Genomic DNA, 14918 nt, shown 5'->3' with positions numbered 1-14918 from the left:
CATACCGTGGAATACTACTTGGCAATAAAAAGTAACAAAAGATTGATATGTGCACTAATTTGGATGAATCTCCAAAGAATTATGCTGAGTGAAAAAAGCCACTTCCCAAAGATTACATACTGATTCCAATTTTATAACATTATGGAAATGACCAAAGTATAGAAATAAAGTGCAGATTAGTGGTTGCCAGGAGTTAAGGAGGGGTGAGGGTGGGAGGGAAGTGGGTGTGGCTATAAAAGGGCCACAGGAGTGAGGGATCTTTGTGGTGATGGAAATGTTCCTAATTGACTGTTTCAATGTCAATAGCAACGTCACCGTTGGGGGAAACAGGGTCAAGGGGACACAGAATCTCTCCGTGTTGTTACAACCACATGTGCATCTACAAACATCTCAAAATAAAAGTTTAATTAAAAAAATATTTAGGTGACAATAGCGCAGACAGAGAGTGGATTGGGCAAAAATTTATGAGGTTGAGAGATTGAAGAAGTTTAGGAAACCACATTCTAGAGAAGATGCTTTTTTATTGTGAAAACTCTTTTTTGTTGTTGTTGGGCAAAACTCCTCCAGAGGTTTCTGGTGGTGAAAATAGTTTGCTGGGATGGGTCAAGTGCCAGAGCTTTCCAGGCTGTGGTTTGCAGCAGAGCAGGCAGGGTCAAATTTGGAAGATGCAGGGGGAGTCAGGAGGTCGAGGCCCAGGCGATCTTGGCCGCCAGGGACCGGGGCCACCTCCCTGGGCAGTGTGGGGCTGGTTAGCTCAGGCCCAGGGTCTCAGGCTGCTGGGAGGCCCTGGGGCTCCCTTGGTGGTCACGGGCAGCACGGTGACCATCCAGGGACATTTTCAGGGGGAATGGAAGCAGCCCCCTAAGAAGCTCCCTGGGCAGGCCTGGGCCAGGCTGAGGCCCAGTGTCTTGGACTCCAGGGGTGAGTCCTGTGGCCTTGGATGCTCGCTGCCTCAGGCCTGTCCCTCCGAGGAAGCGGACAGGGGTTGGACTTGCAGGCATTCTCGTTTCTCAGGATTTCCGTTGTTCAGGTGCCGCCTTTTGTTTTGTCTGTTTGGTCTAAGGCAGCGGTGGTTGTGCATCAGAATCTCCCAGGGGCTTGTTAAAACACAGATTTCTCCGCCCTGCTCCCAGAGATGGGGATTTGGTGGGGGAGGGGCAGGGAACTTGCATTTCTAACAAGTTTCCAAATGATGCTGATCCTTCTGGCCTAGGGACCACCCTTTGAGAAGCACTGGTGTAAAGGGTGCAGACCTGAGACTCAGAGGCCTGAGACCCTCCCTCCCCAGAGGAGGGCCTCGCAGTGCCCCACCCCTGCCTGGCACAGCTGACGAGGCCTGTGGTCTGTGACTCCAGCAGGGCGGTGACGGGCACCTGCACGGGCCTGAAGGGCAGCGAGGTGAGTGCGGGATGTGTCTGAGGCGGGGGGAGAGGGTGGACGGACGCACCCAGGGGGATGGGCTTTGGACTTAAGGGCAAAGTCCCCCGGAGACGCAGGATGGGGTACCGGGTGTGTTGAGGGTGGAGAGGAGGCCAGGGGCGGAAGAGGCAGCAGTCCTCTGGAGGAGCTGACGTCTGGGGTGGAGGCGCTGATGTGGCTACGGGGGTGTGTGGGGGTGGGGAGGGGGGCGCTGACGAGGTCATTAGGGAGCCCTGGGGGAGGCTGGGCTGTGGAGGGCCCTGGGAGCCATGTAGGGGATAGGGGAGCCATGTGGGGGGGTGACTCCTGAAGAAGTTGGGGGATCGATATTGGGGCTGATGAGGGGTTGAGCTTCCAGGGGCTGAGAGGTGACGTGAGATTGGGATTGGGGGCCCAGGGAGGGGCGATGGGGCTGCCCGGGGTACCCAGGGCGAGCTGGGGTCGGCCATGCGTGTGCCCCGCGGCTCGGAGGAATACGGCAGGGGCGGGGCGGGCCGCCGGGGGGGGCGGGGCGGGGGCGGGCCCCCGGCGGGGCCGAGCCGGAGCCGGAGCCGGAGCGGAGCCGGGCGCCGCGCCTCCCTCGCCGTCCCCGCCCGGAGCCCGGCGCCGCCGCCCGCCGCCCGCCGCCCGCCGCGACGTGGGCATGAGCCTGGCCCGCTGCCCGCCGAGCAGGCGCCCCCGGCCCGGGCCGCGGCGCCCAGGTAACCAGCGGGCGCGGGCGGGTGGGGGCCCTAGGCCGCGCCCGGGCCGCGAGAGACCCTCGGTGACTCCCCCCTAAGAGCTCTCCAAGCCCAGGGGACCTTCCTGCTCTTAGGGGACCTCAGGGACCCGCCCCCTCGAGCCAGCCCAGGCCCCTAAAACTAACCGCTGAGCTCCACCTATCCCCAGCTTTCCTCTCCAGGGGAGTCGGGGTCCCGGCCGACCTCCCCGGACCCCACGCACACCGGTGGGAGAAGCCGAGGCCCCTGTGCGCCCTGCCCCTGGGCTTGCCATCCTGAGGGGCATCGCCCGGCCCGTCGCGGCCCCCGTCCTCCTCCCCACTTTCCTGTCCCCATGCCCTCGTGCGCTCTCAGCTCCGCCAAATTCCAGCAGAGAAAACGTCTACTCCAGTTGCCCCCACTGCCTCCCCCCCCCCACCTGCAAATGGATAATACCCTACAACTTAAACTCGCAGCCGGCTGCCTTCTTTCCTTGGACCTTTCTCCCCTGGCGTGGGGCCCTGTCCACCTTCTCCCCCAGGGCCCCTGAGGCCCGGCTCCCATGGAATGCTTCCTGTCCTTGCAGAGGGGCATGAGCGGAGGCTGGGCACCTGGGGTGGTGTGGGCAGAGCAGGGCCTCAGTGCAGCCTGCCTGCCCCAAGCTGGGGTGCAGGGCAGTTGCCAGGACACCCGGATGGAGGGTTTGGGGTGTAGGGCCTGGAAGTCAAGGGCAGTGAGGGGGCCTGGCTGGATTCACCGTAGCAGTTACAGGCTGGGCTTGTTCAGCACCGATTCTTTCCTTGCCCCTTTCAGAGGGCTGTGGCTCCAATGCAGGCCATTCCTGTCCCCCACCTGGGATGGGTCCCAGGAGCTGCGCCCCCTCCCGCCCAGTTGCTTGCCCTTCTGTGCCTGGGCTACTTCCAGTCCTTTCCTCCCAGGCAGGGCAGCAGGGATGGGCATGACCTCGCCCAACAACCCTGGCCAAGGTGGGGCCACCCGGTCAGGCCTGGACACAATGTCAGCAGTGCTCTCTCCCTCGAGGCTGTTTTGAACCAAACCTTGGGTCTGGGCCCTGGCTGGTTCTCCAGGAACAACAGTTTGCTGGCCATGATGGTCAGCACGGGGACAGCCCTGGGGCCCTGGTGGTGGGAGCCAACCCCTGCTCACACTGCCCTGGAGGTTGAGCTGGGTCCCGCTAGGTGGATATTGGTGATGGTGAGAGAAAGGATGAGGAAGACAAATCCTGGAAAGAATTATGCGTTCAGTCCCCAAGCATCGAGCATATACTCCACGCTCGGCACTGTTCTAGGTGCTGGATGGAGCTGTTAACTAGACAGACAAGGCCTCGCATCAGGGAGCTGACATTCTAGGAGGTTCCAGGAGAAAGAGCAGCGAGTAGCAAATGAACAGATGAAGGAACGAGAAAATCCTATAGTGATGCGTGCGATCAAGACAGTGAAACTGGATGTTGTGAGAGGGGCTGACTGGCCAGAGTGGTCAGGGAAGGCCCCTCTGAGGAGGTGACCTTTGAGCTGAGACCTGAATGAAGCGGTACAGTGAACCGTGAGCCCACCTGATGGAACAGTGTTGTAGGTGGGGAACAGCAAGTGGTCCCCTGTGGGAAGCAGTAGGCGTGTTGAGGAACAGAAGGAAGGCCAGCGTGGTGGAGCATACTGAGCAGGGGGGAGACGAGGTTGGGGGGAGACCGGAGAGAGCGGAGTGGCAGCGGTGTGGAGCCATAGCTCCGCTTCCCTGAATTAAGGGCCCAGGAGATACCGTGGCAGTTTCGTCCCCTCCTCCCACCGTTCCTCTCTGCCCAGTGGGTATTTGATCTGTGTTTGCCACCCGCCCTGGGTGAGAGCTGCAGTGTTTCGGGCGGTGGTTCCTTGTGGGATTTGCCTGGGCGGAGGCGGTGCGGGGTGGGGGCCCCTCCCGGCCCCTGATAGCAATCACACTGGGGCAGAGAGAGCAAGACCACAGGTGATGGGAAATGTCCCTGGTGCTGGGGAGAATCCTGCCGATAGGATCTTTGCTGTGGAGCGGAGACAGCGAGACGACAGTGAGACCGACAGTGAGACAGTGTCCAGGTAGCGCTGTCCCTGGAGCCCTGATAAGATCCGATCTGTCCTGGAGGGGGAGGCCCAGCCAGGCGGGCAGGCGCTCCTGCTCACTCATTGGTTGCCAACTGCAGCGAGTGGCGTTTGTTCTGGAGCCAAAGGCTCCAGGCAGAATCCAGGTGCAGGGAGGAAGTGCTCAGAGTGGCTGCCCCTGGGGCAGGTGGGCCCTGCCCCGCGCCTCTGCTGGGCACCAGGGAGTCTCCCTGCCCCCTCCCGGCGGGACACCTGCCCTTCCTGGGGAGGGGCGGTTCAGAGGCAGCTCTCTCTGAAGAGGCCAGTGGTGGCCTGGCCCAGAGCAGGTACTGTTTGGTTGAGCAGCAGTGTTGATGCCAGTCTGGGAAGAGGAACGGGGGGGCCCTTGCTCCCCCCTGCAGTGTTGAGGGGGCTGCTGGGCACCCTGCTTAGCTTCTCTGGGTGCTCAGAGCTGAGCCCCCGGGCCCGAGAACTCAGGTCCTCTCCAGTTAGGGGGCATTCTTCCCTCTGCAGGCCCAAGAGAGGCAGGGCTGGTGGTGACTCAGGAGCGATGGGAAAGTGGCTCCAGGGACGGCAGGCCCACTTACTGGCCTGCTGAGCTCAGCTGCCCTCCACGCCTCCATGCCCCACTGGGCCTGCGCAGGCTCAGCCTGGGGGCCGCCTCTCTTGCTTAACACGGTGCAGCCCCTCTGGGGGATGGGTTGGCTCTGTGTTCCCCCACTCACCTTGATCCCATTGTTCATCAAATTTGTGGGTCCACCTATGGGCCCTTCCCCCTCCCTCTCTCCCTCCCAATTCCCCTTTGCTGTACCATTTTGGGCCCCAGGCTGGGTCTTGCTCTTGCAAACTTCATTAGGGACTGAGTATGGCCAGCACTCCCTGTGACTCGGGGCCAGAGTAAGCCGCCAGGCCCTTTGCCACCCAGGCCTCCCCTGGAAGGTTGCTCTTTCCCCTGGTTTGTTTCTGCGGGGCTGATTCTAGGGCCTGGGGGATGGGTGGGGTGTGGGCCTAAGGACAGACGTGGCAGGGGGCTCCTGAGAGCTTGGCAGCCACGGTCACTCTTAGGTGCTGCTGGGAAGGTAACTGGTGGAGCCAGGAAGGGGCAGGCCTGCATTGAGCCTGTGGAGGGCTGGGTTATGGTGGTTTCACAGCCCTTGGCTAGGCAGCAGCTCTGAAATGAAAACAGCCCTTGGAGCTTTGAGGCAGAAGTTCTGGGTCCCAGTGGGCAGGCAGCTGCCTCATGGATTCATTTCCTCACTTAAAGTAGGTGGATTTGTTCTCGGGTTTTTTTTTTTACTGATGGGGAAACTGAGGCACTGAGAAGTTAGGTGGCTTGCCCAGGACCACTTGGCCAGCTAGATTCACGTTTCTGGCTGTGCCACATCTGGGCTGCCGTGGATGAAGCCAGGGGCCCCGCGTGCTTTCATAGGTGTGTTCTGAAAGGGGCCTTGTGTGCTGTGGATGCACAGCCAGTGGCCAGCCTGCTGTCATCCTGGAGGGGAATTTTATGGGGCTAGTCCTTGCAATGGGGACAAGGCAGTCCCAGGGGCAGGTGGTAGAAACAGAGCTGGGAAAATTTACCCATCTCTGACTGCCAGAGCCCAGGTGTGGCAGGGCTGTTGGGGGTCAGTGCCAGGGAGGGGACCCCAGCCCAGACCTTACAGGAAGAAAGGGACCAGTTGGGTGTGGCAGGGTCTTAGACCCCAGGGCGCTGGGACAGAGGGAGTGAGTGGGCAGGGAGGCAGTGGAGGGCGTGCTGAAGAGGCTGTCAGGGTGCAAGTGGGATAGGCGAGCATTACCCTCTCTGCCCCTCCCTGTGTCGTGTGTGCCCACTGGGGCAGTCCCATCTGTTCCTTGTTAGAGACTCAACAGACAGGCCTCCAGGAGATTAATTAATGCCAAGCTGCTGGCAGATCCAGTAGCATGCCTGCCCCAGGGCCCCATCCTGGCAGCACAGATGCCCAGCTGACCCCAGAAATGCTGCTCCATTCCCACCCAGTGATCCTGGAGACATGGGGGGCCATGTTGCTGGCACAGCCCTGCCCCTGAGCCTGGATGGCAGAGAGGGCTTGGGTGGTGGCAAGCAGCCAGAGATGGCCGCAGGACATTCCACCCCTGGGCCTGCCTCTGTCACCCGCTCCAGAACTTCCCATTTGTCCCTGGCTGTGCCCAGGGCTTGCTGTGTGACCTTAGCCAGGCTGTTTATCATCTCTGGGTAACTTGCTTTTCCCCATCTGTAAAATGGGTTGGACTGGGTCATCATGGAGACCACCTTGCCGAGTCGGAGTCTTCGTTATTTCTTGATCTGCCTGATTCTGAGTGGCCCCTGCTGGCACCCCTTTTCCTGCTCCATACTGACTTCCCATTGGTGCCCCTCATTGTCGTCCAGCTGTGTCCTCTGCCCCAGGCCCCAGTGATTGCTAGTTTTCCCTGTAATTAATTCCTGCCCACGCTAGGACAGGGGGGCACTGCATGGCCTGGCCAGACCCAGGGCCCAGCACCAGGGTTGGGGCTGTCTGTTTCCACAGTGGCCACCTCCACCGGCCCAGCACATTCCTGAGCCTTATCTGGGGGCCCGCCCAGCTGGACTCTGCCCTCCCACCCAGGAAGCAGCACAGAGGAGCTGCCCGAGAGTTTCGGGGGCTGGGAGCAGGGCCTGAGGTGACGATTCTCAGCCTCAGCCTGGGGCTGGAGGTGTGGGATGGGGTGGGGCAGAGGGATTTGGGGGTCTGCTGAGACTGACAGGGTCCTTAACCTTGGGGAGCGTGGGGTTCACTCAGACTCCAGACTTTGCCATCTCCTGGGGCCCTCCCATCTCTGGGAAGGCTCTCCCGTGGGGGTCCTTGTGCACCGGAGGGGGCCTTGCTCTGGGGAAGTTGCCCCAAAGTTGTAACAGGAGACAGGGCTGGACAGCAGGTCCTGGGCCCTCCCTCCCTCTGCCCCCACCTCCACAGCGGGAGCCAGAGCCAGTCCTCCAGGAAGGGGTTAACTGCCAGCCCCAGCCATGAGGGAGGGGACTGGGCTGGACCATTTTCCTCACTGCTGCCTCCACCTCGGTTTTCCTGAATGGTTCTGTCGTCCTGGGGTGGGGAGGGAAGGGAAGGAAGAAGGGCGGGCAGAGGGAGGGAGGGAAGGAGGGAGGAGTGTGGGAAGAGGAAGGAAAAAAGAGCGAGACAGCCAGGGGAAGAGAAAGATGTCACTGCCTAATCTCCCTGTCATTTTATTTCCAGCAGGCACCGGGCGAAGGAGCTGCTAGAACAATGCTGAAGCGGGCGAGGTGAGGAGCCGCCCGGTGAGGCAGCCCCGACGGAGTGTCTCGAACAGGTGATCGGACGAGCTGGAAACCGAGGCCACCTGGGCATCCTTCCCCTCGCCCCAGCCAGGCCCGGGAGCCCCAAAGGTGGTGGGGAAACCATGGCGACCAATTTCAACGACATCGTCAAGCAAGGCTATGTGAAGATGAAGAGCAGGAAGCTCGGGGTGAGCCACCCTCCAAGGGGCCCGGCCGAGGGACGGGCACCCCAGGACCTGGTCTGGAGCCCAGCATGTCGGGGTGTGCAGCCACCCGCCTGTGGCCGGCATGGTGCATTTGTGGTCTCGAGGCTTCTGGCCAGCGGGCCGCCTGGCATGTGCCTGGGGTGGCCCTCCCTGCTGCAGCCCCCGCCCCAGCAGGGCTGCTTGGCATCTCAGCCAGGCTAGCGGTGGTAGCGAGGGGCAGGAGGCTCCCCTGCTATTGTTGAAGTTGTCGCCAGGGCAGCGGCAGGAGCAGCTGGAAACACTGGGCTGTGTCTGGGCTGAGACCCGACTTCTCACTTGCCCGCGCCTCCCTCCCCTCTCGTGGCCTCTTTTCTTTTGAGGGCCCCATCTCCCCTGCTTCCCATTGCTTTCTGTGGGGGGGATTTATTGATCTACCTGTGGTTGTTGCTTTTACTGTTAAAGAAGTGTTTGTAAAGGAGGGCAGTTGGTTGTGGGGGCAGGGCGGTGGTGGGAGGGGTGCAGAAGCGGCTTATGAATGAGAACCTGGGGCAGGATGGCCCGTGGCTCTGGGACAGGCTGCTTTCCTCCAAGTTGTTGGCAGCATCTCTGTGCTCACTTGGTGGCTCGGTGTTTGGCCCCAAGTTGGGGGCTTGGAGGGTCTATGGAGATGAGGCCTCAGACACACCTCTGCTGAGTGGGCACCGTCTCCCACCCGCTACTGGCAAAGACCTCCCCAGAAGGCCTGAGCAGGGCCCCAGGACCAACTTAATGATCTTGGTGAGGTTGTCCAGGAGCTGCCTCTAGTCCCCTGCAGACCCTCCCCCACCTCCAGTGAGGGGTCTCCCCAGTAGGAAGGAAAGCCCTGGGGACTGAGCGGCCCAAGTCTTGTGTTTTACCCTGGGGTCTCTGGTCCCTCTCTCCCCTCCCCCATTACCTCGATGGGGTGGGGGTGGGATCAGGCTTCCTGGCTTGAGGAAGGGGAAGGCCAGGGCTCTGATAGCCAGCTTCCCTGCCTGGGCCGAGACTGAGCACTACTGGCCTGCCTCCGGAGAGGGTGCTTCTTGCTTCTCCCCTCCTGTGGCCCGGAGGCCCTGGGGGGCTCTGTCCAGGCAGGGGCAGCAGCTCAGCTGGTGGGCATGTTTGGAGTCTTATCTGGATTTGAATTTGTATCACAGCCTGGGCCCCCAGCTTAGGAGACCGGGCTGGCAGCCATCAGCCACTCTGCTCCTGCCCCCAGAGAGGGATGGATGGCCCACTTGGAGCACAGAACAAGGAGAGAGGCTGAGGTGGGGAGGCAAGAGGGTAGGCGCCTGGCTTCTAGTCTGACTCCTCATTCTTATGGGCTGGACCTAGCAGGTCCCCAGGGGCCAGCTGGCTGAGGTCCTGTCCAGGGCAGAACATACAAGGAAGGCAAGCCACTTGGGGCGGCCACTGGGGCTCAGTATCAGACCTGTTCCAGGAGAAGACCTGGGAACCCAGCGTGGGCACAGCCAGGGGAGGGGGTGGGAGCTGGGGTGTGACCAGGTCCTCTCCAGCGGTCCCCCTACTCAGGGAATTCAGCATCCCCTTGCAGACCTGATGCGAAGGGCTGCGGTCACACAGCCGTTCTTGTCCCAGAGCAGCCATCCTTGTCTCAGCTCGAGGAGGTGAGGGGGAGGGGCTGAAAGAGATGGAGCCGACCCTCCTACCTGGCAGGGCCTTCCTCGGAGCAGAGCTGTGGCAGAGTGTTTCTGAAGCGCTGATCAAAGACCTGTGAGAAGTGGGGAAGGAGGGCTCTTGAGCGCAGAGGCTCCCTGGGGCTGTGTGTGTGTGTGTGTGTGTGTCCTGTAACCAGGCAACCAGAGTGCTCGGCCCCCAGGCCTTCTGCCCCCCATGCTGCAGGCTGCATGGAGCCCAAGCTGCCAGGGCATAGCTGGGTTGGCAGCATTCATTCATTCATTCATCCACCCACCCACTCATTCACAGTACCCTCATACGCTCATTCAGTTGTTCAGCAGAGCTCTGTTAATGAGGCTGCCAGGATGTGAGGACTCTGAGGATAAAACACAGCCTCTGTCCTAAGGGAGCTCCCCATCTGAGAGCTGAGGCCTGCTGTGGTTCGGGTGGGTAGGCCCCGTGGGGGCTGAGCCAGGGTCCTGGGTGCGGGGGCAGACATGCCTCCTGGAGTCCCAGACAGGAGCCAGAAATAGCCTGGTTCCGAGTAGCTTCTTGGGATGGGGACTGCTGGGACCCTGCCTGCCCAGGACCTGGTGCCCATGTGGCAGAGCAGGGCGGGGGCAGGGGCGGGGCTGTGGCCCAGCAGGCCCCTCGCCGCCTCTGCTCTACTCTGGGCCACTGCTTGGGCTCCCTGCTGTTTGCCAATGAGAGGAGCACGGGAGACTCCTGGGGCCTGGGCTCTGCCAGGCTTCTGGACTGCCCGCTGAGAGAGCAGGTACATCCCAGCCACAGACTTCGGGCTGGAAGAGAGCCAAAGAGCCGTGGAAGGAAGAGTCAGCAGCCGGAGCAGGTGGCTGGGGCCACCCCTTGAGGGGCTCACAAGCCAGTTTGCTCCTTCAGCCCTAGAGGATGGTCAGTTCCTTCCTTCCTCGCTCCTTGCCCCTTGGGAAGAGTGTATGACGCCATAGAGAATTTAGGCGGTTTCAGACACAGGGTCATTGGTGGTGGCTGGGGCAAGGAGGGAACCTTGCCAGGGAAGGCACTGTGCTCTGGGGAACCCCAGGATCTTGGGTCTGCCCCTTTACTACTGAGAGCCTGTCGTTTTGCAGCTGGAAAGGGAAGTAAGCCCTACACTCTGGTTGGTGAGGGAGTGAAGAGGGTGGGTGGAAGCTCCTGAGACGAGGGGTGCTGCCCACACCAAGCCCGCTCTGAGAACGAGGACGGGGTGATGCTCAGCTGGGAGCAGGCAGGGTCTCATCCCTGTCCCTGGGACACTGTCGGCTCGGGAGCGCAACAGCCTGCTTTAAATACCAGCTCCGCCATGTATTAGCTGTTACTGAACTTTCTGGTGCCTCAGTTTTCCTGTCTATAAAGTGGACATGTTAGAGCCAACCTCAAGTGGCCCTGAGATTAACTGTGTAGAGTGCTAATAACCAAAAGTACAAATAAGAAGCACTCAATAGTGCTGGCTCCTTCTGTTACACTCAGGGCTGAGCTCGCAGTCAGCGGTGACTCTGGAGAGTACCCTTTGTGAAGCAGCCCTTCAGAGCCAGCCAAGAAATGATTGCCTTTTGGTTTGGAGAGGGGGCCTCTCCTTCGGGGGGCTGTCAAGCTGGTGTCAGCTGTCCCCAGGTTTTCTCCTGGGCCACAGCTCCAGGGACAGCCTGTGGCAGTGCCCCCCTGCGGTAGGCAGGGGTAACTGCAGGGCCATATTGGGTGGGGGTGGTCCAGGGAAGGCCTGATGCCCCTGCCATCTTGCCCCACAGATCTACCGGAGGTGCTGGCTGGTGTTCCGGAAATCCTCCAGTAAGGGGCCCCAGCGGCTGGAGAAGTATCCAGATGAGAAGTCAGTGTGCCTCCGAGGCTGCCCCAAGGTTAGGGGGCCTGGGCCCTAGCTCCCCCAACCTGTAAGCAATGATGATTTAAGAGTCCTGAGGTCTGAGAGCCCCCTCCTGGGGGTGGCAGAGCCGTGGGGGATGCAGAGGGAGGCATTCCAGCCTGGCTGAGTCCCTTGTGGATGCTGTCCCAGGTGACCGAGATCAGCAACGTCAAGTGTGTCACGCGGCTACCCAAGGAGACAAAGAGGCAGGCAGTGGCCATCATATTCACTGACGACTCGGCACGCACCTTCACCTGCGACTCAGGTGAGGAGCTGGGGCTGTAGGCCTCCACCCAGCCTCCCCCAGGGCCGTCGAGGTCAAGGGGTCCGGCCGGGAGGAGGGAGAGCAGGGCTAGCCCTGGCTGGGTATGACGCCTGGAGGTGGAGATGGGGGTAGGGGTGCCTTTGAGGGAGCAGACGCCGAGGATGAGGTGGGCCAGGTCAGCAGAATCCACTGGTCTTGCCCTCCCTACCTTGCCTGGTGGGATGACTCAGGCTGAGGCAGGGGGGTGGGCTGCTGGGGGAGCCTGAGCCGGCAGCATGACGAGGGACCCTTTTCTCCAGAGCTGGAGGCAGAGGAGTGGTACAAGACACTGTCTGTGGAGTGTCTGGGGCCGCGGCTCAACGACATCAGTCTAGGAGAGCCAGACCTCCTGGCCCCAGGGGTGCAATGTGAGCAGACAGGTGAGGCCTGGTGCTGGCACTGGGGTGGGGGAGAGGGAAGGGGCTCCCCCAGGAAGCTCCAGGCTGGCTCGTCCTTTCCCACTCCAGATCGTTTCAACGTCTTCCTGTTGCCCTGCCCCAACCTGGACGTATACGGCGAGTGCAAGCTGCAGATCACCCACGAGAACATCTACCTCTGGGACACACACAACCCCCGCGTGAAGCTCGTCTCGTGGCCCCTCTGCTCACTGCGCCGCTACGGGCGCGACGCCACTCGCTTCACCTTCGAGGCTGGCCGGTAGGACCCTCTCTTCACCCCCCATCGCACCATGGTCATGATGCTGGCTGCCATTCACTCTGTCAGGCACTGTGCTGGGAACTTAAGTTACTGATCAGCATAGCAGTCCGAGGGGGAACGTGCTATTCCCATTTTACAGATGACAGCAGGCAGCCCAAGGGTCAGGGTGCTTGGGCTCAAATCACATGCTGGCACCGGCATTTACTAGCTCTCTGATTGTGGACCTGAGTCTCAGTGTCCTGCTCTGTCACATAGAGAATAATAAAAGTGCCTAACCTAGAATTCTGGTGAGGCCTGGGTATCCCAGCGCGTAAACTCTGGAGCCGGCGTGCCTAGACTTCAACTCTGTATAATCCTGTGTAACTTTGCTTAAGCCACTTACCTTCTGTATGCCTCAGTCTTCTCATCTGTAAAGGGGTTTGAGAGAACTTGGCATAATGAGGAGCCTGTAATAGCGCACAGACCAGAGCGGGCGGTGGAGACAAGAGAATGGGTTAATTCTCATAAAGCATTTAGACCACCACCTGGCACACTGGAGATGCTTGCACCTTTGAGCTGAGTGGTCAGACACCAGATGACAGGCCTGCCTGTTCCCAGAGGGCGGGGGTGCAGGAGAGCCCCACCAAGCAGGGGCATGTGCATGGTGGGGTCCCCGCCACCTTGCCCTCTGTGCTGCTTGTGTCCCCAGGATGTGTGACGCTGGGGAAGGGCTCTACACCTTCCAGACACAGGAAGGGGAGCAGATTTACCAGCGGGTCCACAGTGCCACCCTGGCCATCGCTGAGCAGCACAAGCGGGTCCTGCTAGAAATGGAGAAGAACGTGAGGGTGAGGCGGCGGGCGGCTCAGTCCAGGGTACAGGGGAGGCTGGTGGGTGGGCCAGCCAAGTGCCCGCAGGACGTCAGGTGTCTGCACTTAGTGTGTACACAGGGTCTGGGTCTGGGGGCGGGCTCAGCAGGTAAACCACTGCCCCCAGGGCTAATGGGGGGGACCCCTCTCTGCCCCACAGCTGCTGAACAAGGGCACAGAACACTACTCATATCCCTGCACCCCCACGACCATGCTGCCCCGCAGCGCCTACTGGCACCACATCACGGGCTCCCAGAACATCGTCGAGGCCTCCAGCTATGCGGGTGAGTCCCTGCAGGGCCCGGCACTGCCCACGAGGCTCTGGGGCGGACACGGCCTTCTGGGTAGGGTCTTTTGACCCGGACCTGAGTCCTGAGCCTGCCTTTGTGTCCACAGGTGAGGGGTATGGGGCAGCCCAGGCCAGCTCAGAAACGGACCTCCTCAACAGATTCATCCTGCTAAAGCCAAAGGCCAGCCAAGGGGACAGCAGCGAGGCCAAGACCCCATCCCAGTGACCGCAGGGCTGGCGTGCACGGGTGACTGCTGGGGCTGTCAGTTGTGGGGCTGACTGCAGCGCAGTGGGCAGCCTCAAGGGGCTGTTAGCCAAGAGCCTGGAGAAAGGGAGCAAGCTGTCCCTTCCTTGCCCCCAAGGGGGAGGCTGGACCAAGGCAAAGGGCTGGCCACGCCACCTGAGCATGTGTGAGGGGCTGGAGCTACCATGGGACTGTATACTGTTCATGATTTTAATATATATGGCTTATGACATACTCTATATTAATGAGATTTCCCCGTCCCTCCCCGCCACCGCATACACATTTTCTAATCCCGTGAGCAGGCCAGTCAAGGCTGTTTCTGGACGGAGGGCAGCCGTTTCCCTGTCCTCCCTGGTACAGCCCTCCTGCTGCCAAGACCTGCTTGAGCTGCCAGGGCCAGAGGAGGGAGACCGCCGCTGACTGCTGGCTTTTCCCACGCAGCCCAGGGGCTGAGACAGCAGGTGGCTTCTCATCTCCTCTGGGCCTACAGCAGCACAGGAAGGATCCGAACTTACACTGTGCCACTGGGGTTTGAAGCAGAGGTGATAGCTTGTTGACACCTCAGGTGAAAATCTGGTCTTAAAATGTAGTTTCTGCCCAGGCTCCTTCCTGCTTAGTGGGCTGAGAAGATACCCGGGGGTGGGGTGGGGTGCTGGTAACCTCAGCCAGGTGGAGGGTGGCGGGGCCAGTCCTGAGCTCTCCTGCCCCAGGGCCAAGCTCGGGGGGAAGGCCACAGCAGGAGGACTGATGTGGGGAGCACCCCTGCTGCCCCCTCACTGACCAGGGGTGGGCGTGCCCTAGCAGAGGGGGCCCCTCTGCCCTGTGTCTGGCCAGCCTAAAGCACTCAGAAACCGAGCCCTTCCTGTTTCCTCCTCCCCACATGGTGCTGAGGCTCCCTGCTGAGATGCAATTAAAGCAATTGATTTTCTAGCGCAGAAGGGCTATCTTTCTATTCACGTCAAACCTTCGGTTGCGTGTGTGTGGTTTTTTGTTTTTTTTTAATACGTTAGGGTTCTGATTTGTGGGAACAGACCTTGTTGTAAATAACCACTATTCAAGTTGTGGCAAGTTGAGAATGATAAAGCAAGAGGCCCCTTCCGACGGAGCCCTGGAGCCAGGGAGGCGGCCCCAGCCAGCTGAGCTCTGAACCTGACCCAGGGACGTCCACCCAGAGGATAAGCCAGCCTGAGGGGGGCCGGCGGCCTCGCCTGTGAAGAGGGAGGCACAGCTGACTGGTGCAGCTAGGGGCACGATGACGCATGAAGGAGATTATGTTGTGCTCTTTATTGCCAAAAATAAAAACTTTTAAAAAGACTACTGTTGATCGATAAATATCCTTTCTTTTCTGCACTGGATC

General features: G+C 60.5%; 1 protein-coding gene across 3 annotated transcripts; it reads left to right on the top strand.

The window, feature by feature from the left end:
• Positions 1-1035: 1035 nt before the first annotated feature.
• DOK4 (docking protein 4) lies at positions 1036-14875 on the top strand. Of its 3 annotated transcripts, none has more exons than XM_070500268.1 (9): positions 1036-1398; positions 7438-7687; positions 11107-11214; positions 11370-11484; positions 11784-11903; positions 11991-12180; positions 12869-13007; positions 13189-13312; positions 13425-14875. In XM_070500268.1, the coding sequence occupies exons 2-9, from the start codon at positions 7622-7624 to the stop codon at positions 13541-13543; spliced, it is 981 nt and encodes a 326-aa protein (XP_070356369.1). In that variant the 5' UTR covers positions 1036-1398; positions 7438-7621; the 3' UTR covers positions 13544-14875. The 3 variants fall into 3 exon arrangements, with proteins under 3 accessions (XP_070356369.1, XP_070356370.1, XP_014682809.1); XM_070500269.1 differs by having other exon boundaries at positions 1328-1398; positions 7441-7687; XM_014827323.3 differs by lacking the exon at positions 1036-1398 and adding an exon at positions 1977-2120.
• Positions 14876-14918: the final 43 nt, after the last annotated feature.

This window comes from Equus asinus, chromosome 28 (assembly GCF_041296235.1).
Source record: "Equus asinus isolate D_3611 breed Donkey chromosome 28, EquAss-T2T_v2, whole genome shotgun sequence".
Lineage (NCBI taxonomy): Eukaryota > Metazoa > Chordata > Mammalia > Perissodactyla > Equidae > Equus > Equus asinus.
This window is presented reverse-complemented; position numbering and strand designations above follow the sequence as displayed.

Coding starts and splice junctions, on each gene's coding strand:
- DOK4 (XM_070500268.1), top strand. CDS start 7,622: ATGGCGACCAATTTCAACGACATCGTCAAGCAAGGCTATGTGAAGATG. Junction 11,215..11,369: donor GCCTCCGAGGCTGCCCCAAG/GTTAGGGGGCCT, acceptor ATGCTGTCCCAG/GTGACCGAGATCAGCAACGT. Junction 11,904..11,990: donor GGTGCAATGTGAGCAGACAG/GTGAGGCCTGGT, acceptor TTCCCACTCCAG/ATCGTTTCAACGTCTTCCTG.